Source organism: Canis aureus, chromosome 38 (assembly GCF_053574225.1).
Source record: "Canis aureus isolate CA01 chromosome 38, VMU_Caureus_v.1.0, whole genome shotgun sequence".
Classification (NCBI taxonomy): Eukaryota; Metazoa; Chordata; class Mammalia; order Carnivora; family Canidae; genus Canis; species Canis aureus.
In genome coordinates, this window is record NC_135648.1 from 18,130,104 (window position 1) to 18,152,787 (window position 22,684).

General features: G+C 33.8%; 1 protein-coding gene across 7 annotated transcripts in view; it reads left to right on the forward strand.

Moving 5' to 3' along the window:
* Positions 1-22,684, forward strand: part of CDC73 (cell division cycle 73) — a 253,894-nt gene that overhangs the window by 88,442 nt on the left and 142,768 nt on the right. For 6 of the 7 annotated variants that reach the window (XR_013374102.1, XR_013374103.1, XR_013374106.1 and 3 more), the window contains exons 12-15: positions 2,028-2,063; positions 2,511-2,598; positions 13,566-13,727; positions 16,586-16,686. Coding sequence is in view for 1 of the 7 variants with exons in the window: in XM_077886718.1 (XP_077742844.1) it covers positions 2,028-2,063; positions 2,511-2,598; positions 13,566-13,727; positions 16,586-16,686; positions 22,244-22,385 (529 nt within the window). In the remaining 6 variants the exon portion in view is untranslated. Of the gene's footprint in view, positions 1-2,027; positions 2,064-2,510; positions 2,599-13,565; positions 13,728-16,585; positions 16,687-22,243; positions 22,386-22,684 lie in introns of all 7 variants that reach the window. The other variant, XM_077886718.1, reaches the window with a different exon arrangement.

The following is a 22,684-nucleotide window of genomic DNA, read 5'->3' on the forward strand; positions in this document are numbered from 1 at the left end:
CTTTTTCTATTATGGGGTCTTCTCACTCTTGCATTTTTAGTAAGTGTTTTCCTAAATTCCTGAGTCCATTGTCTACTTCTTCACCAAACCATGGTGTTTCAGTCAAATCTTTTTTGTTGCTCCTCTTAGTCTTTTTTTTTTTTTTTTAAAGATTTTATTTATTTATTCATGAGACACAGAGAGAGAGAGAGAGAGAGAGAGAGGCAGAGACACAGGCAGAGGGAAAAGCAAGCTTCATATAGAGAGTCTAACATGGAACTTGATTCCGAGTCTCCAGGATCACACCCTGGGCTGCAGACGGCGCTAAACCGCTGTGCCACCAGGGCTGCCCTTCTTAGTCATTTTCATAGCAAGTCCCATCTCCTGTTATTCATGTATCTCTCCGACCTGTCATTATCTTATCCATCCAACAACTACCAGATATTTACTGAGACTATATTGTGTTTAAGATGATGCTATCTCGCTAATCAGGTGTTTCTATGAGTCCTGTTTCTAAAAATGATTTAAGAAAGCTTTACTGTTTTTTTCTCAGCAAGAAGAAAGGTATGAGAACACTATAATAAATATACATATATGTGAACTTTTATTTACATGTATCTTTCACTACCTAATGTGGCTAGAAAAATCATACTACTGGACTGATAAAATTTTATCACAATAAGTAACTATACAAAAGAATAAAAAGTATTAAGTGAAAATGTAGCATTTTACTGCTTTTAAAATAGAACACATTCCACAAATGCATGTATCCCTTTAAAAGTGGTAATCTGTTTTTAACTGATGTTGTTAGAATTTTAAGTCTCCTAAATTTTTATTTATTTTCGTGATTTAAGAAAATGGAAATTCTGGGCCACCTGGGTGGCTCACTGATTGAGCATCTGCCTTTGCCTCAGGTCATGATCCCCAGATCCTGGGATTGAGTCCCACATCAGGCTCCCTGCAGGGAATCTGCGTCTCCCTCTGTCTATGTCTCTGCCTCTCTCTCTCTGCATCTCTCATGAGTAAATAAATAAAATCCTTAAAAAGGGCAGGGGGGATAAAAATTCTAACACAGTACACACATTTCACATAGAAAGCAGTCAGTAAATTTTTATTGTAAATTCTGTAACTTGAATGTACAGCATTTTTAAGTTCTAAAATACATTAATCTTCAACCAGGCTGATATTGCTGTTATTATACCAACAAATGTTTCTGTGTGTTATAAAGTCTATTATATAGACAGATAGTGAGAAGATGAATATTTGTGTTTTTATAACATACATTCACAATTTTAATAATATGGGCAACTTGGGGTGCCTGGGTGGCTTAGTTGATTGAGTGTCTGACTCTCGATTTTAGCTCAGGTCATGGTCTTGTGGCCTGGGATTGAGCCCCACATCAGGCTCTGCACTCAGCTTGGAGTCTGTTTCAGATTCTCTCTCCTTCGCCTTCTGCTCATTCATATTCTGTCTCTCTCTCTCAAATAAAATCCTTAAAAATAATAATAATATGGGCAATTCAAGATAATATAGACCTTTACATGACTCATTGCCTGTAATGTTGTCTTCTAAAGAACAAAAAGCAAATAGGAAGAGAGAAAAATGGTAAAAAATATTTTAGGTCTTAGTTCCCAATAATGCCTTTCTTTTCCCTCCTAAATAGTTCAGCACATTTCTTTCTCCCAGCCCTTCCCCTAGTGTTACATGTTTTTGCATTTACTACATTGGTTATCAGTTAATTAAGAAACTATTTGATTCCTTTGCTAGGCTTTAACATCCATTGATATAGATACACAGTGTCTACCAATGTAGTATATCTGCTTTATTATAACAGATTGTTAAATAATGGTAAGGCATATTCATGTTTTGTGAAATAGAAAAATAAATTATTTGAAAAGATTGATGTTATTTTAGAAGATTGCAACATATTTTAAAATGTTATAGCTAGTCATGTAATTTAAATTTTTAGGCCTTAGTTGCTTTGTAAATTTGAAAATAAGAATGTGATTTTTGTGACACTCATTTTTTTTTCACTCTCTTATTAACAGTTTCTCAAGCAAGACCTCCTCCAAATCAGAAGAAAGGTGAGGTGTTGTGCATATGAATCTAAACTTATTTTAAAAAGTAAAAGTAGGGGCGTGTGGCTGGTTTAGGCTGAAGAACATGTGACTCTTGATCCTGGCATCAGGAATTCGAGCCCCATATTGGGTGTAGAGATCACTTAAATAAAAAACAAAAATTTAAAAAAAAAAGAAAGTAAAAGTAAATAATATTACAAAATTAAGGCTGATTCTATGCTTGTGCAGTTATATAAAACGTGTGTGGTATCTGTTCTGACTAGTCAGTGTTCAGGTCATACTGATTATTAAATATTTTGAATTTTGAATATCACTGTTGATGTAAAATATTTTTTTAGCTCAAAGGGGTTAAGATTACAAATTTACCAACTTTTAAGTTTTAATTGGGAGTGTAACTATATTTCATTTAATAATAATAACATATTTGTTATCTTTATAATTTTATCTTTATAGGATCTCGAACACCCATCATCATAATTCCTGCAGCTACCACCTCTTTAATAACCATGCTTAATGCAAAAGACCTCCTACAGGACCTAAAGTAAGTAATTTGTTAAACTGTTGTTTTCATTGAATATGGAGGTATCTTTGAGAATTAGTTACAGATTTGGTATTCCTTATTTAGAGAAAATAATTTCAGTTTCTGTGCTGTAGGCTTTACAGATAGTCTGAAATATAATTTTCAAAACAGTACAGAGTACTTGAACAATGCAGGGGTTTGAGGTGCCCATCCCCTGATTAATAAAAAAAATTTACGTACAACTTTTGACTCCTGCAAAAACTCAATACCTAATAGCCTAATACTGACTGGATACCCTACTGATAACATAATTAATATATAACGTAACAGTCAATTAACACATATTTTGTATCTCATATGTATTATATATTGTATCTGTACAATAAAGTAAACTAGGGAAAAAATGTAAAAAAACCCCACAAGATAGAGAGTATATATACGTTTACATTATTGTACTTTTTATTTATTTATTTATTTTTAAAGATTTTATTTATTTGTTCATGAGAGATACAGAGAGAGGCAGAGACACAGGCGGAGGGAGAAGCAGGCTCCATGCAGGGAGCCTGACGCCGGACTCGATCCTGGGTCTCGAAGATCACACCCTGGGCTTAAGGAGGCGGCACTAAACTGCTGAGCCACCCAGGCTGCCCTACATTATTGTACTTTTTAAAAGAGATTTTATTTATTTATTTGAGAGAGAACATGAGTGGGGTGAGCAGTGAGGGCAGAGAAAGAGGGAGAAGCAGACTCCCCACTGAGCAGGGAGCCAGACTCGGGGTTCAGTCCCAGGACCCCAGAACCATAACTTTAGCTGAAGGCAGATGCTTAACTGACTGAGTCACCCAGGTGACTATATTACATTTGTAGGGAAAAAGCCCACAAAAAACCCAGGTATAAGTGGACCCATGCAGTTTAAACCAATGTTGTTCAGGGATCCTCCATATATTCTTTTCTCTCTGGATCCCTTAGGGATAATTACAGAAATTTTTAGCTAAAATTCTAATGAAAAGAATACTATTATATTAATTTCTAATATGAATTTTTTAAACTTTTTCCTGAAGAGCTTGAGGAAGTTCAAAAACAAATTCCTGTTCTCTTCCTCTCCCCTTCTCCAATTTCTAGTTGAAGAATGGAAAAAATAGTAACTTCTCCATAAATTAGATACATATACTGTGTGTAGGGGGTGGTGGAGGTTGGGAATATAGTTTTTTAACCTAGATATTAGTAAAATTTAGTTGAAGTTAAAACCTACATCCTATGTTAAAATTTCCAGGTACTTAGCTGTCTGAAAATTTTTTATTGAGGTATAATTGACATAACATTATTAAGTTCCAGGTATCTAGTGTAAGGACTTAATATTTTTATATATATTGCAGAATGATCACTACAGAAGTCCAATTAACATCCATTATCATACATAGTTACAAAGATTTTTTTCTTGTGGTAACTTTAAATCTCCATTCTCCTTTCAGATATGCAATACGATGTTAACTATAGTCAGTATGTTTACTTTATATCCCTCTGACGTATTTGTTTGATAACTAGAAATGTGTACCATTTTCCTTTGTCACTCAAATTTTGTACATGAAAGTTTTTGTTCTCCTTCCTCATTTCCTGTTTAGAATCAGTATAGTCACAGTTATAACTCAAATTGCTCCTATAAACACACATCATGAGAATGTGTACAAAATTAATTTCTCCCCAGCCCAACTGGCTTCAGACTTAAAATTTAAGTATTTTTCAGAAGTATTTATCTTTATGTTATTAATATGAGTAGGTATGCCACTTTTAGAGATCATGATTATTATTTTTTTAATCTTTATACTTCTTGTATTGGCTGTCATTTCCAGAAGAAAAATGGCAATGTTAAAATTGTTTTAAATAACTTTCAATGCTGTGTACATTAGTAAGGCTTAAAATGAACCATGGGTAAGTGATTTTTTCAGAATGCTGTCAAGTTTATGAACACTATTATTAGCATGGCAAATAATGAGTGGTTTTGCTAGTGATTTCTGGATGTCTGCCTTTGCTCATGACAGAAGGATATCCACCATGCTTTCCTCTCATTTTAAATTTCATATGCCAGATTCTCGTGATTTATTTGTACTGCTGATATTGTGTTGTTTGCATCTGTGAATTGTGAGTGGACTTTGTTCTCAGGGTCATCACACTTTTATGTAGTATACATTATCTTAAATTAACTATCCTTCATTAAAAATGCGCTGTGTGCATTTATGTCTGTATGGAGGTGCAGTTGTTCTCAGCCCCCTTGCTCTGGTAGGCTCTGCTTGTGTCCTTTTTAACAAGTTCCTTTTCTCTTTTCCTGTGCAGTACTAGACTTAAATATAGTCATTTTAATAACATATTTTCAAGGGGAAAATTTGTTTTCTCTCTTCCTCATACAGGGTCATGAGTTAAGACAGAATATCTAAAAACATTTATTGCAGAATTCACATAGTTTAAAAACATGTAGTAAAATGTTGTTTTGAAGAAACAGTGGTCACCCTATCCTATAGTGATTCTCAGGTTTTTTTCAGTCATGTTGGTTATTAAAATGGGTAAATTGTTTACAGACTCACTTAAACACTGCTGGGTATTTTAGCATTTTAAAGATCGTTCATTCTGCTTTTCATCAAGTAGGTGAAAGCAAATGGAAGGACCCAACATTATATACACTGTATAATGTTTTAGAGGCTGAGTGGTATCATGGTCATTAGTTGGAGAGAAGGGGGTTAAATGTATTCTATGATACCTTTCTCTAGTGTTTGATACTCTGTCATGGTACTTGTTAAATAGAGGTTGTCAGATTGTCCAGTTACCTTATGTAATTAGTGACTAAATCTTGGCATTTGTTATGAATTTAGACTTTTGCTCACTATGCTTTCATTTTAATTATTTGAAGAAATTCTGGATTGAAGATATTATAAATTTGCTTTTGTCAGGTGCTATAGTAATATAACAAGTCTAAAGTTGATTTTTACTTTTTTATTATTACTTTTTTTAAAAGATTTTATTTATTAAAGACAGCAGGAGTGGGGATGTGAGGGTCAGAGGGAGAGGGAGAAGTAGGCTCCCTACTGAGCAGGAATCCCAAAGCATGGCTCCATCCCAGGATCCCAGGGATCCTGACGTGAGTGGAAGGCATTTAACTCACTGAACTACCCAGACAACCTGGGTGATTTTTACGTTAAATTCTCAGTTCAAGGATTTCTGGTCCACAAGCATAGCATAAATTCAAATTCAGAACAGATCAGAGTGACATTGGGGTAGGCCCTGGGCTGACCGATTATCTAGAACTCCTTTTTCCTCCCCTCCTCTAGAGCCAGATCAAGATGGGTACACTTCCTTAAAGCTTATTTGGAATGTTTTCCTCCTAGTTCATCCTTCTGTTGATTGTTTATCTCTTGTAAAGTTCTAGTTCTGGTTCCTTTTTGTCCTTCCTTTGTGTGGGTGGTAAAAACCAAGTCTCAAGAAAGTGTTTCTATCTTCCATTTTCATTCACTGCAGTACCAGTAATTTCTGGCCCATGACTATTTCCTTTCCAGCTCAACTGTGCACTTCAGGTGCATGTTACATTTTATCTGACATTTCTTGGAAGGGTTTTTATAATTACTGGAACTAGAATTTTATAAGGTATTTAATCTGTCTATACTGAGTTTGTTCATTCAACACTATAGAGCAATAACTAAAAATCAAAGTGCTATGTAGATAAACTACAAGCTCAACCTTCTCAGAGCTCACATGATAGTGGTGTTAGTATGTTAGGAGTCATTTATTGCAACTGATGGGATATAAAATATGTTCTAGCATTTAGTATAAAACATCTCAGGAGCACCTGAGTGGCTCAGTGGTTGAGCCTCTGCCTTTGACTCAGGTTGTGATCGCAGGGTCCAAGGGTTGAGGCGCACATCATCTCACATCAGACTCCCACAGGAAGCCTGCTTCTCCCTCTGCCTATGTCCCTGCCTCTTTATCTGTATCTCTCATGAATAAATAAATAAATTCTTAAAAAAAAAGTCTTAATGCTTTATTATTTGAAAGTACAGTGAAAAGTATAATTTTTCTTTGATACTAATTTACAAACTTAAATCACATCTTGAAGATAAGTTCAAAATCAAATTAGACCTCAGCAATAATTAAATCCACCATTAAAAACTTCGCCTAGCTCCTCTCACAAAGTATGTGGTGTTAGTGAGAACATACATAACTGTAGTGATGTGTTTTTTTGTTTTTTTTTTGTTTTTTTTTTACTAATCTAAAGAAATACTTGAAATTTATTATTTTCTAGGTTTTGAGACCTAAAAAGGATTGTCAGAATACATTCTTACCCTGAATGAAAATGCCAAGAGATAGCCTTAAAGCCCACTGTGGTAGTTAGTTGCAGAGCAGGAAATGCAACGAGGTTTCTCAAACACCAGTCTAGTTACTTTAACCTTTAGTAAGGGAGATTCTTAACAAACATTCAGATTAAGAAATTGGGTTTTAGGGGCGTCTGGGTGGCTTATTCAGTTAAGTGACTCTTGATTTTGGTTCAGATCATGATCAGGGATCATGATCTCACATTTGTGAGATGGATCCCCACATGAGATGAAGCCTCGCTTCACTTGAGGCTCTGGGCTCCGTGGTGACTCAGCTTTGAGGATTTTCTCTCTCCCTTTACCCTTCTCCCTGCTCATGTGTGTGCACACTCGCTATGCTCTCTCTCTCTCTCTCTCTCTAAAATTTTTTTTTTTTAAATGGGGTTTTATTCTGGAACAGAATACTTTCCCGCAACATATTTAGGGCCTTATATTCACTGTTAATTGCAATAACAATATTTTGTAATTTGGCCTAACATTGAAAATTCTTGTTAAATATTTTTAGTGGTAACTAGGAAAATATTTTCAGTCAGTAACCTAATTAGTATCCAAAAAAAGAATGTGAATGCTCTGCCTTCTTTCTCAGTAAAATAACAGTGACAATTCTTAGTGAAAGAAAACAAAAGCAACCTGACCTCCAAAAAGAAAATTCATACTGCTTCTAAATAACTTATGACTAATTAAAAATGAGATACAAAATAAGTTGTGAAACTAGCTGATTCCAGGTTTTACCAAATGTGGAATTGAATTTAAGTACCTTATGACTTAAATAGCTGTATAAAAAAAAAATCTATGTAATGTGGCACAAATATATCTCTACAGTATTTTTTCTTCAGTACTTTTGAATGAAATTTTCACTGAGTTTTTTTCCATTAACAGTAGGGAAAGAAGGAGTTTTTTATGTTTTATATTTCATTAGACTTTTATTGTTTATAGTGTTCTTACAGTGGTATAGATTACTCAAGTAATTCCTCAAGTCATCTACAGTTGAGTGAAATAGAAATATAGTTATTTTGATCCTCTTTGAAATCAATTTGATTATGCAACAAACTGTCAGACTCATGCAGAAGTGGGTTTCATTAACCACTTTCAAATTTTTCTTAGTTTTTGTTTGAGCATTCTGTGTCTTTCCACCTTCTAGTGAGTGTACAAGAATAGTGTTTTCATTGTTTATATTCTCTGAAATATGATAGACATCTATGTTTTTGTTTTGTGATGGCTTCTGTGTTTTATAATCTGGCACCCAGATGGAATTTACAATTCCAAGTAAATTGTGAATTCTTTAGAGAAGAGGGCCTGCCTGTTCCTCCGTTGTTATTTCTACATCCATTCTTGAAAATGGATTTGCCCAATAATGGATATTAAATAAATGTCTAGGAAACAGAATAGGTGGGAGGAACACATTGAGAAAATTGGAGAATGTACTTGTATTACCTGAAATTCAGAGTTTGGTTTTTGTATGTGCTTGTACAAGCTGTAAATTCATTTAGTGTATTTATGTCTAATTTTTAGTTCCTTCTTTGATATATGATAGTTATATCTCTATCTGGGATTTGATTTTAGTTCCTATGAAGTGTCATTGTACTTGGTCTTGGATTTTTGGCACTTGCTGTTACTATCAGGTGATTTTTTTTTTTTTTTTTTTTTAGGTGATTTTTTTTTAAGGCCCTTTCTAGCTAGTTCTTTGATTCTATGATTTGTGAATTTGGTATTTCCAACTCACAATTTTTAGTAATTGACAGCTATTTATGTTTTTTATAAATATACCTTAATGGTTACAGAAAATTCATGGTAAGTTTTTGGAATGTTAAACAAGAAATTCTGCCTTCAGCTTTTCACTGTCCAGAACCTTTGCGATGCTCATCTGAATGTATTACAAATCTAAATGTTAATTGTTCATAACGGAAGATGGTAAACAGTGCAAAGAAATCACAAAGTAAACTTTAGTGTTTTTCTCCCTAGATTTATAACAGAGAAACCAAACAATTAAATAGACCACATTCTTAGGATAGACTGAGCCTAATTTTTCTTCTAAGTATAAAACACTCCCTTCATTGTTTAACACCTCATTGCAACTGACATCTCCCCTACAGTTTGAGTCAGCTGGAGGCTTTGCTATGTAATTAATGCATAATTGAAACCTCCTCCACACAATTATGGTACTGGCTGTACCCCATAGCTCATTTTGGCATAGATTCTATTTGGTTTCATTTAAAATTAAGGATTTTTCAGTTTTTTAGCTCTTCAATAAGTAAATGAAACAAGACAAAACCCAACTTCACTTTTGACATCCCTAAATAACAAAATTAAGGTTATATTATGAAGTATTAAAAAGTACATTTTATATAGAATTATAAATGTGATCTTGAGTGAAGTTTTAGTAAGACTCTTAAGTTTATTTAAAATAAAATGATTGGATGGCACTTGTGAAACTGGCCATGATAGCACCCTCACAGGACAGAGTTCTAAAGGGAGAGATTGCACATCGAGGGTGCTTCAGAGATATGTAGAGGGTTCTTCCTTGTATCAGTCAAATACTCTTGAGCACATTCATAGGAGAAAACTACTTGAGGCCTGGGGAGGAAACAGGCAGAACAATTACTGGAGTTCATGCAGGACCATGAATAGTTTATTCTCAGCAGTCACAGGTAATGCAAAAAGATTCAACCACTTTGGAAAACAAACATAGGAGTTTCTTTCTTTCTTTCTTTTTTTTTTTTTTTTTTCTCATTATGTTGAAGATACCATTGCACTATATTCTATCTTCTTTTCTTGGTTCATAGGTCACCTGTTAGTGTGATAATCAGTCCTTTGAAGGAAATCTGCTTTACCTGGTCATTTTAAAGACTAATTTAAACTTGCTTATCTGTTCTACCTAGATGTAGTTTTCTTATATATTCCATTTTGGGATTCATTTAGAATTAAGTGTATGGATTTGTGTTTTGTGTCAGTTCTGAGTCCTGGCCCCTTAGCTCTGTGTAATCCCCATCCCCTTTCCTCTCCTCTTTCTAGGACTTTTTCAGTTTTAGTGGCTCTGATTCGTTCTTTTTCAAATCTTTGGTCTTCTTTAAAATATTTTTTTCTCCTATCTATTTTGCAGGCTTGTTTTATGAGCTTTGATCTTTGCTAATTCCATTATTAGTTACCTTTTTCTTTTGACAGTTGTTTGTTTCATGAAACCTGTTTGCTTCATGAAACCTCTTGTTTGTGTGTTTAGTTTTTTAGTACTTTTCATGTTTTTCATTGTCTTCATTTACTGTTCATTTTCCTTGGAATTGTTTTCTGTGGAAATTCTTTGAGTTCCAAAATGAAGGTGGGGCTCGGCTCACATGGGGGTGGAAGGGTACTCCAGGAAAGGTTTGCATTTGTATTCGCTAAGTACCTGGGAACATTGCCAGTTTTACATCACTTTGAATTAAATTTTCAGTTTGAGGTTTTTTTCTAACATCCAGACATTGTCTTGTCTTGTCTTTTTCTTTTCTTTTCTTTTCTTTCCTTTTTCTCTACTTTACAAATTTCAATTTCTTTAATTTAGGAAAAAGGAAATATTTTTAACCGGAAAATATTCATAAACTTGCTCTGTTTTTAAAATAACATAAATTCTGGAACTTATTTAGCTATATCATTTATTTGAATTGTATTCTTTGACAGTACTAGTACACTTATTTAAGTAGAACTGTATTTGTTTAAATAGTAATAACTTTAGTCATATCAAAATATGCCTTTACTCATGTAATATAAAGTGGAATAAATAAATTGCAATTATTGGATGTCAATGAACATCATAATCTTTCTCCAAATCACATATATTCACCCATCACATTAGTTGTGTAATTCTGGTTATGTTTGTTAGAACACTTTTAGTTATAAATGATAAATACCAACTCAAAGTAGCTTTATCAAAAAATAACTTACTGATTCAACATAACGGAACAGTCCTGGCTTCTGACATAGCTAGACTCAGTGCTGAAATGATGTAATAAGGAGCTGGTCTCTCCATCTCTCATCTCCCCACTCAGGGTCAAGGCTACTAATCACAGTAGAAAGAGAGTGTCTGTTTCCCAATAATTCCAGCAAAAATTCCAGGATTAAGACTCTTTGGCTTACCTTGGATAATATGTTGATTTCTCAGTCAGTCATTGTGATCAGGGTGGTTAATTCTTCCTTCAAATTTGCAATTCTGAATTTGATCTTCTTTGCTGTTGCCAGGGTATTGATAAGGCCTGGGGTGGGGGTATAACAAAAAGAGTGGGCAGTGGATTTATTTCTAGTTTACCGTTAAACTGTGCTTAATCCCTGAGAATCCAACCTTTATGAAAGAAGGAACTTCTGTTAGGTTCCCTCCCTTGAGCAGAATTTGAGCTTTATTTCTTACTCTAGGAGTAAGTGAAATCTAGTAAAAAAAGCTTAAGTTAAATTAGTTTGCTAGTGTCTTCCGTGGGTAGAGAAGTCTACATTGTTATTCTAACTTTAAGTTTATGAGAGTAGGATAAAAGATCTGTCCTTATGTTACCACATGAGATCAGGGCTGAAAAACATTTTGAAATACAGCTGTATTTACTATAGTGAAGGCTACTATTCTAAAGACCAAGGTGTATTCAGAAATTAAAATACTAGAGCATGTAAAAATTATAGGGTGGTAGTTAAATAAAGAACCATGTTAATGACTCTGAACTTCAGTAAAACTTATATCAACAAACACTTGAACATGCAAATGGTATGTAACTCATTTTTTCCTAATGCATTAGAAGTTGCATTAGATATTTAATAGATTTTTTAAAGATATTATAGATCACTCATTTGTACATGTATATCATGTACATTTGTATTTGTACATCATTAAAGATTATAAGTAATTTTGCATAAGTAATTTTATACTTTTACATTAAAATTTCAAAAGATAGAGAAGAGTGAGATACATTATTATATTTCAGAATGTAAACATTTTAATCCCATCTAGATAATAGAATGGTTGAGATAAATTAAAGCATCTTTCTCTTGTGAGACCACTTTGTATCTTGAACATATACTTCAAGAGGGCAGGAACTATGTTTTGAACAACTATGTATATTGTGTAACAGCCTGATGTATTACTGTTCACTTAATACATTTTTGTTGTAATTTTATATTAAAACTTTTTAACAATGCGTGTATGTTAATTTTAAAGTGTTTAATTATTCAGTGTTAGTATTATATTTGGCATTTTCTAAGTGGGCTTGATTAATAAATCACCAAAATCCAAAATAGGGAGTAAAGTGATTATCTGAAGGACATTTTTAAATGATATGGAAATCTTAACTTTTCCACCAGATTCTGACGTGGATATGTAAAACAGCTCAGAAATGAAGTTCCAATAATCACAATCACCATCTACTAAAAACTTGGATAAATACAAGACTAGTATTACTAATGATGAATCCAGCATGTGATACTGAAATTTTTCAAAAGACTACCAAGTGCAAGCTCTCGTGTATATCCTATTTATCTGTCTTAAACTTTTTTTTTTTTAATTTTTATTTATTTATGATAGAGAGAGAGAGAGCTGCAGAGACATAGGCAGAGGGAGAAGCAGGCTCCATGCACCAGGAGCCCAACGTGGGATTTGATCCCGGGTCTCCAGGATCGCACCCTGGGCCAAAGGCAGGCGCTAAACCGCTGAGCCACCCAGGGATCCCCTGTCTTAAACTTCAGAAGCCGAATTACTCTCAATGTAAAATATGCTAATAGAGTGTATTAGGAGTATGCTTTAAAAAAAAAAAAAAAAAAGACTGTTTTGAAATGCTTTGTGAACACCAACATTCTAGAACTGGCAACAGCTCTGCAGATTCTTAAATTATTTTTGAGAATATGTTGATGATAGAGAATTGAATCACATGGTAGAGTTGATAATTTACTAAATTACTACCAGTATTTATACTAAGACAATTGGCATACATTTATTTAATTTCCTCCTTTAAAATTCGCGAAGCAACCGTGAAATGAGATAGCATTTCTTAATTATGCTAAGTCATAATCCATGAAATAGGAGAGTTTTGTGAAACTCTTGGACAGACTAAGTCACCTCTCTGGGAGGAAGCCCCATCATCTTCATTTCAGGTGATTTTTGGTTTATCATAGAATTTCCTTTTCCTAGCATTTGAAAAATCAAGGAATAGTTTGGTCTTTTATGTAACTTTGGAAAATGCTAAGTGATAAATGAATGAATATAAATTGTGTCTGTGTGTGAGAGATACACATACAGACATACACACCAATTTACGGCCTATGTGAGCTGAATACTGTTGGTTATTAGAGGTATTATACTCTCCACTCATTGTGATCTATACATGCAGAGGAGTTTATTTTTTATTTTTTTTTAATTTTTATTTATTTATGATAGAGAGAGAGAGAGAGGCAGAGACATAGACAGAGGGAGAAGCAGGCTCCATGCACCAGGAGCCCGACGTGGGATTCGATCCCGGGTCTCCAGGATCGTGCCCTGGGCCAAAGGCAGGCGCCAAACCGCTGCGCCACCCAGGGATCCCTGCAGAGGAGTTTATTAAAAAAAAAAGTTTGATCTAACTATCAATATAATTTTTTTTACCATTTGTATCACTAAAACATTTGACCTTTTCTCATCTTTTTTCAAAGATTTGTCCCATCAGATGAAAAGAAGAAACAAGGCTGCCAACGAGAAAATGAAACTTTAATACAGAGAAGAAAAGATCAGATGCAACCAGGGGGCACGGCAATCAGTGTCACAGTTCCTTATAGAGTAGTAGACCAGCCTCTTAAACTTATGCCTCAAGACTGGTAAGATGATCTGTTCTTTTATGTAGTCACTAATTTTTTTTTGTATAATTAAAAAGTATCACATTTTGTCATGAGTTCTTTGTGTGTGTGTGTCATGAGTTCTAAATAGAAACTATCACTGAAAACCATGTTAATGTCTAAGTTGGTCATTAATAATGTCCACAGTTTAGTAAAGCCGAAATAAATTTGTATTTTGGGTAGCTAAGCTTTATTTTACTTATAAGAAACACTAATTTCAGGGGTGCCTGCATGGCTCAGTCGGTTAAGCGTCTGACTTGGGCTTAGGTCATGATCTCAGGGTCCTGGGATTGGGTCTTCTACTGTCTCCCCCCACTCAGTGGGGAGTCTGCTTGTCCCTCTGCCCCTCCCCCAACTCATGTACGCACTTGTTCTCTCTCTTTCAAATAAATAAAATCTTAAAAAAAAAGAAACACTAGCTTCTGGAAAACTTAGTAAAAAATTATTTACACTGTTTATTTGTTCTGGATCAGCCTTTAGAGCAAAACTTCAAATAGACTAATGTTTTGAAAGACTATAGTTCTGGATTTTTTATTTGGAGAATTCACATTTTTGACTAAGAAATGATAAATGAGAGGATTGTTACTTTTATTGTAGAGAATAATTTAATAAAAAGAATAAGCACTCTGGTTAAGCCCTTTGATTGCATTAAAATGTCCTTTAATAAAATATAAAGCCTTTTATAACATAGTGCCTATAAACTCAGATACATGAATTATTTTATTAATCTAAGCTGGAATAAAAATACAGAGTCTGAGAGTGCATCTCTGTCACATAACACAACACATTGATGCATTAGCTGAAATTTATCTTTGAAGTACTCATTAGTCTTCACACATTAAGAAGTCAAGGCATTGAGAATATAAGTATGTTAAAAATTTATTATATGAAGGAAGATGAGAATTTCAGATATCAAGTTTAAAAATTGTAGGAAGTAGGAAAATTACAACATTTGTATCATATTTTTGCAGTTATTTGCAGAAAAAATTACAAACACCATACAGGTGCTGTCACCTTTCTACAAAATATTGCTTGTATATATTAGCTAGATAACCTAGTCATTGGTGTCCTAACCTAGGAATAATATTTTTCTTATCTTCTTTCCTTTCCTTTCCCTTTCCTTTTCTCTTTTCTTTCTCTGTTAATTGTCCCTTCAAGAATTCACTGAGTAGTATTTATATTATCCTGCTTACCTGTTAATAACCCTGTGAGACCAAGTAGGATCTAGGTGATGTCTCTCCAACAAATTTCCTTTAGTTTGGCAGGTACCTTGGGCTTTTAACTATTGTATGGCACAAGTTACATCATGAAATTAAGAGGCCATTTAATAATGTGCTCCATTACCAAAGATAGTTTTGGCACTATAGGGCACATATCCTATGCAAGGAGGAAATTTTTTATTTAAGATTTAATTTTAGCCTTAGAGATTTTGAGCAGATTAAGATTTTTAAGCTGTGGTTTTTCACAATAACTTGAATTGTTGCAGTAGGTCTTTTACTTGAATAGAAGATAACCTGGTTTAATGCTTTGTTGGCTGTATAGAGTTTTCATCTAATGCAGTGGTTATCAAAGTGTGTGATCTGTGGACCTCTGGGCATTCCTAAAACCATTTCAAGGAGTTGTAAGGTTAAAACTATTTCCGTAATAGTACTGAGATGGCTGTTGTCATGATTTATCAGTCCTCACAGAGGAACAGTAGCATAACCAGTGCACAAGAGTAATCATTCCCTCCATTTCTCCTCCTCATTCTTCTTCTCTCCATCTCTCTTCTGACTCATGGATTGTCCGTGTGCTTCTGTTTCCTCATCTGTAAAATGGGGGCAATAATAGTACCCACTTCATTAGATTGTTTGGAAGATTCAATGTGTTAGCATATGTACAAGATAAGGTGCTTAGAACAATACTGGCCCATAGTGAATGCTCATAGTATGTCTTAATGTTAACTATTACTGTTTATATTATGGTTTTGTTCCCACTTCTTTAGTTCTATGCTTAAACTGCTTATGGCCTTTGTATTTATAATGATTTCTCAATTTAATTAAATAATTTGTGAACTAATGAAATATGAAGGCCTAGAGAAAGATTTGTTCTTTTTATGAAAACAAAATTGAACGGTTGGAAAGACAAATTGCTTTAAAAACCCCAGATAGGGGTGCCTCGGTGGCTCAGTTAGTTTAAGCATCTGACTCTTGATCTCAGCTCAGGTCTTGATCTGAGTCATGAGTTCAAGCCCCATGTTGGGCTTAAAAAATAAAGAGAATTCTAGTAGAATTTAGGGTGAGTGAAACAATTGTAAACAATTGGAAAAATTGAAGTCTAATGACTTTTATACTCAGATTACTTTCTAAATAATAGAAGAACTCAAAAATAAGACTTTGAGCTTCCAGAAAATGGTTGGTGAGTTACTATAATTTATAATGTTTTTAGTTAAAGTAAAGCGTTTAAGATGTATTTGAATTTTAGATGATTTCCTTTTAAAACCAACTTTTTCAATTAATAGATCAAGTCATGTTCCCTAAAAAATGGGCCCTTATTCTAGAAGAAGGGCAGATTAAAAGGTTAAAAAAGATTGCATATAAGGATTGTGTTGTGTAATTATGTTTAAAAGACTTAGGTGCAAAAACAGATGCATAAGAAGTATAACAATCATTAATACACCCTAATGATAACATTGTAACAAAGAGTTACTCTAATGTACTCTGTCTCACAGATTTGTTGACAGGAGACTATGCCACATGAATAATTGAAACCTTTCCTTAAGGATTTACAGTAATCAGAGTTCATGTTTGAGATATTGTCTCAACCCTTGAGCTCTAACTCTGTCCCTTTTCTATTTATAGGGATCGGGTTGTAGCAGTTTTTGTGCAAGGTCCTGCATGGCAGTTCAAAGGTTGGCCATGGCTTTTGCCTGATGGATCACCAGTTGACATATTTGCTAAAAGTAAGATTCTCTTTATTTTTACTGCCTATCCAATATAGAAATGCTTTTGCATTATGTACAAGAAAGCCACATATGGCTCTGCATATATGATATATACATTAAGACATGCTCATTTTTAAGCACCTGAGAAATATTTTTAAAGTATTTTTTCAGACATTAATATTTGTTTAATGTACTTATGTCTAAAAGTAAATTACCGTATCCTATTCCCACATTGGGTCACTTAAAAAAGGATTAATTTGTTGCACATCCATACATTTTTATTAAAATTGATGGCTAGTTTTTAAAGGGGTTGACTTTTGCTGAATAGTAGTGTATAGCTAGAACTTAAAGAGCCATATGACTTTTTACTGGCTATTTCCATTGTCCGGAATGATTATAGTATGCATGATGTTTTTTGTTTTTTGTTTTTTGTTTTTGTTTTTTTTTTTCATTCAAGCCTAAATTCAAGTATTGTCTCCTTTAGAGAATCCTTCTCTGGCCAACCAGTAAATAACCATTACTTTCTCCCAGTTACTCTTTAAGCTCCTTTTTATGATAGTACTTACTGTTGTTTGATATTATCTTATTTATATTTTTATTTTAAGTCTTCCTTGGCTATAAGGCTAAGTTCTTGGTGGGAAGAGCCCTTTTCTGCCTTGTTTACCCTTGAATTATCACAGAAGAGTGCCTGTCATAGAGGAAGCATTCAGTAGATAATCTGTTAAATGAATATTTCACGTGGCTTATATCTTTTGGTATATTGGAGATTAATTTATTAATTTAGTCTGGTTTTTGCAGTAGAGATATTCCAATTATTATTTAATTCGAGTACCCAATTAAGTTAGTAACCATAGTAAATTTTTTTTTTCAAAAGCATTCTCATGAAACAAGTATGTTTATTAGAAATGACAACTTCGATTATTATGAATGTGAAGTGTGCTACTGTAAAATCCAGCCATTTTAAAAGCAACTTCAGATTTTGTTGGCAGTTACTAAACCATTCTCCAAGATAGAAACTACTGCCCAAGCTTGAAAGTTTTAATCATTTGTTCTGCTCTACTTTCATTCATTTTAGACAATGATTCTAATATTACTAATATTATGATAGATTTTTATGTTATTTCTGAAACTTGAAAAATACACAGTTGATAAATAGAAAGTTAAAGGTGGAGCGAGAACGGGAATTTAAATAAAATGTGAACACAAATGTTTTACCTACTTGCTTGCCTTTTTGAATAGTGTTGTAACAATAACAAAAAAATGATTAAAAGGTCTTCAAGATGTAAATGCTGTCTAAATTTCATTCAGAATGTAACGATGTTAGTAATTGTTTTTTTCAGATTGTTAGTCTTCTGAAACTTAGATAAGAACTTGAGACTTTTTTAATAGTTAGCAATTAGCGATTTTATTCCATGAATTATTCTTTCTTTTCAATCTTCCTTCCTTAATGAACATTTAAAATGAAAGTCCCTTCCATCTTAAAACCCTTTCTCTTGACCTTAACTCTAGCTCCTCTTTTTTCTTTTACTTGAATTATCTCTACTAACTTATTTTCTCTTTGGTTCTCAATTCACTGTTTGGCTCCTTTGCTCTCTACTAAACTATTCTCACCAAACTTATCAGTGATTCAAATACTATATACTTTTGAGCTCCTTAAGGGAATTTGATTCTCTTGACTTGGTTCTTTCTTTTTAAAACGTTCTTTTCCAAAGACTCGTATACTCTTTCTCAGATTCTCTAGCTTCCTTTGGCTTTCAGCTAGCTACCTGTTTATGTTTTGTTTCTCTTCTCCTTTATTATTGATACTCTCTCAAGGAGATCTGATAGCTTTCAATTACCATGTTTAATCTTCCCTTTATTCTAAGTTTGGTCTCCAGTTTTATATTCTGGGCCTATGTATCTCACTTAATTAGCAGATAACGCCTATGTGAGACCCTATTGGTACATCAGACTCAACCTGTTCTAAATGGAGTTGATTATCTTATATTCTCCCTCATTCCCATACTGTTTCTTTTCCGCAATTAGTTGGTTTCCTTGCTTTTTACTTGCCTTTTCTAGGTTTTTACCCTTTCCCCCATCACACACATAGAAAATGATAACATCTATATAGCATGGGGAAAAACTGAGGGTATTTAGGACCATCTATATGGGCCCTGGTAGAAAACTTATATTTTCTTCATATTGCATAATATAGTAGACTACAAAATTTTAGAGAAGATATTAAGTATAAATTTTATAAATTGTATAAAATTGATAGTTACATTGAGAAAATTTTTTCATTAGTAATCTATATTGTGTTACTTCTTTGTCATCTGACATGCCATTATTGTACCTACAAAATACTATTCAAGACCATTGTCTTTTTTTTTTTTGCTTCTTTGTTCCTGTAAAATAATGTTGACAAGTGTCTTGCAGTTTGCACAAAATGAACAATTCTGAATTATGTGAAGTATTTTGCTTTAGTACTGATTGTGCTACCAGAGAGATGACTGACTTTCTTATAAAAGAACTTCATTTGTTCTATTTTTTGCTGAGGATTAAAAAGCTAAAAGTCTTTTTCTGAATAAGAAAGAGGTTTTATAGTAATGTCTTGATGTAAATTTGCCACCATTCCTTTAATGCTAGTAAAATATTCTGTATGGTGAGAGAAACTTTGTGCTTCTCATTTGTGATTTAAACTTTTTGGACTGTCATGTTTCACCTTAAATTATAAAAGTTGTCTATTCTGGTGGAAAAATAAATACTGTATAAACTAAATCTATTGAAATTAAGGAGTGGGGGACTGTAGGCCTTTATAGCTTTAGAGAAATCTTTTTTTTTAATCTTTTTTTTTTTAAGATTTTATTTATTCATGAGAGACACACGAAAGAGGTGGAGACACAGGTAGGGGGAGAAGCAGGCTCGCCGCAGGGAGCCCGATGTGGGACTCAATCCCAGGACTCTAGGATCACGCTCTGAGCCAAAGGCAGACGCTCAACCACTGAGCCACCCAGGGATCCCTAGATAAATCATTTTTTAATTTAGTTTAATTTTTTCCTCATTTTATCTGTTTCATTTTTTCCCCCAGATATACCTAATATATTTTTAAGAGTGAGGGGTACCTGGGGAGCTTGGTCGGTTAAACATCTTGTCTTTGGCTCATGTCATCCTCCCCAAGTTTCAGGATCAAGCCCTGCATTGAGTTCCTTGCTCAGTGAGGAGTCTGCTTGTCGCTCTCCCTCTGCCTCGTTCCCAGCTCCTGCTCTTACTCTCTGTCAAATAAATAAACAAAATCTTCCACAAAAAAAAAAAAAAAAAAGATTTAGGGGTGCCTGGCTGGCTGGCTCACTTGGTTGGTCACCTCAGTCTTGATTTTGGCTCAGGTCATGATCTTAGGGTCATGAGATTGAGCCCTGTGTTGGGCTCCATGCTCAGCAGTGTCTGCTTGAGATTCTCTCTCTCTCTCTCTCTCTCTCCCTTTGACCTTCTACCTCCCCCCTCTTTCTCTAAATAGATAAATAGATATTTTTTAAAAGGATGATTTAAAGGAAATATTGAGAGAATTAGAAAATGAAATGTAGTAAGGAAAATAGGAAGTATTGAAATGTTGGCCTTAATTTCAAACTTTTAAAAATTAAAATTTTTTATGCATATAAATATTTTGAAAATGGGTTTTCTGAAGCTATGATATATAGCCCTTTTAATGATTCTGTGTATTAAATTTAAATTTAATTAAATTTAAATTTATTGAATTGAATTAAATTCAATTTATTGAATTGAATTAAATTCAAAATGAGTAATGTGCTGATGATGGGATCTTTAATTATATAAAAGCATAATAATTTAGAAGTAATGTTTATGTTTCTTTTTGTGGGCACTAATGATTCATTTTGGATTTCCATCAAGAATTACACCTTGATTCATTGTTAACATTGAAAGTGCATAGGCTATCAGCAGTGTGGAACAAGCAATCCATAAAGTAGTTTTCAGAAAAAAGTAACAAAGTCAATCATTTTTCTCCTTAAAGACCTCAAATACTGGATGAGAATGATGATAGTAATAATTATATGTTAGGAGAAAAGTAAATTGAAAGAAAAGCTAAACATCTTGCATGTGTAATGTAAAATAAACTTCACTGGTGGTAAACTGTTTACAAAATAAACTAGCCAGGATGAGGATGATTCAACTGGATAATCAGGGACAGTGAAAGATTGAAAATAATACTTAATGGTACATTTGTTAACCTTTTGCAATATATGCCACTTGGGAGGTTTTGCCTTTTGAGTCTTTTATTTGCCCAACACCCAAAACCAACTGTTAAAAATGGAAACCAGATAATTTCACCTTCTTACTCTAAACTTTCTAGTGACTTACTATCACATTTGGAATAAATTCAGATTTTTTACCATAGCTGAATTCTATATATAGGACATTGCCTATAAAAGAAGTTATACTTGTTTATAGAATGTGCCACGGTGGCTTTCATTTCAGAGCCTTTTTACCAGCTATTCCCTCTGCCTGAAATCTTCTAGATCTTTTTGCTAGACTCAGCTTTTTTTTTTTTTTTTTTAAGATTTTATTTATTTATTCATGAGAGACATGGAGACAGAGAGAGAGGCAGAGACACAGGCAGAGGGAGAAACAGGCCCCATGCAGGGAGCCTGATGGGGACTCGATCCGGGGTCCCCAGGATCACACCCTGGGCTGCAGGCGGCACTAAACCGCTGAGCCACTGGGGCTGCCCTAGACTCAACTTTTTATATCAATTATCTACTTCTAGGTAACCTCTCAAGAGGCCTTCCAAATTTTTCTCTTTTCATCATTTACCAAGTTCTGTTAGTTCTTACTCCCTAATTATTTCTTGAATCTTTTTCTTGCCAGGCGTCTATCTTCTCCCAAGTTTAGCAAATGTCTCTTCTGGATTACTAAATTGTATCAGTAGTCACAGCTGAACGCTTTACAGTGGTTCTCCAAACCCCTTAATATATAAGGGGCCTACAAGGCTATAACATTATTCTCAATCTGTGGTCTTACCTTTTAAACATTCTTTACGTTACTTTGTATGATGCAATTCCATTAAATTTCTTTAGTTTCTAAGTGAAACCATTTCTCTTTGAGCATGTTCTTGGCTAACTGGGTCACTTTTGTTCTGTGTTTGCCTAATTCTTACTCAAACTTTTAGGTCTTAGCATTTTCTGAATTTCATGGTCTGGGTAAGGTACTTTTATGTTACTGTGATATACTGCACCTTTATCATACTTTATTTGAATAGATTTTTTTTATCCTTCACCAGACCATATGTGTTTTATCTCCCTTATTCCGCATTTCACTCCCAGTAGCTGGTATGTATAAACCTTCAGTAGATATTTGTTGAATTGAATGTTTTTGAGGATGCCACAGTGCTTATTAGCATCTATTTCAAAGATCACTTTGGTTATAATGTTTCATTTGGTTGAAGACAGATTCATCTTTTAAAGTTTTTTGTTTTGTTTAGTTTTTTGGTTAATGTCTGTATTGGATATTTTTATTCTTTCAGAAAATATTTCTATAATTCTGATTGCAGTTTGAATTAAAAATATTATTTCCCCCCATATAGTTAAAGCCTTCCATCTCAAATATGATGAAGTTCGTCTAGATCCAAACGTTCAGAAATGGGATGTAACAGTATTAGAACTCAGCTATCACAAACGTCATTTGGATAGACCAGTTTTCTTACGATTCTGGGAAACATTGGATAGGTAATTCTGATCCTAAAATGCACTTACTTCTGCTTTATTATAGTAATTTTCCTTTCTCCTCAGTTAGACATTAAGTTCATTAAAGTTGTGAACATATCCCCTTTTTCGAACACTGTCTGATTTGTTGCTGATCTCCAGTAGATAATTAACAAATATCTTTGTTGTATTGATTTTAGAAACAGTTGGAGAAAGGGTGCATAGCTGGATAGAAAGAACAGTAAATTCTGAGTCAGAAGACCTAGATTTTCATTCTGATTTTGTGATCTGACTCTAATGAACTGTGTGACCTTTCTGAACCT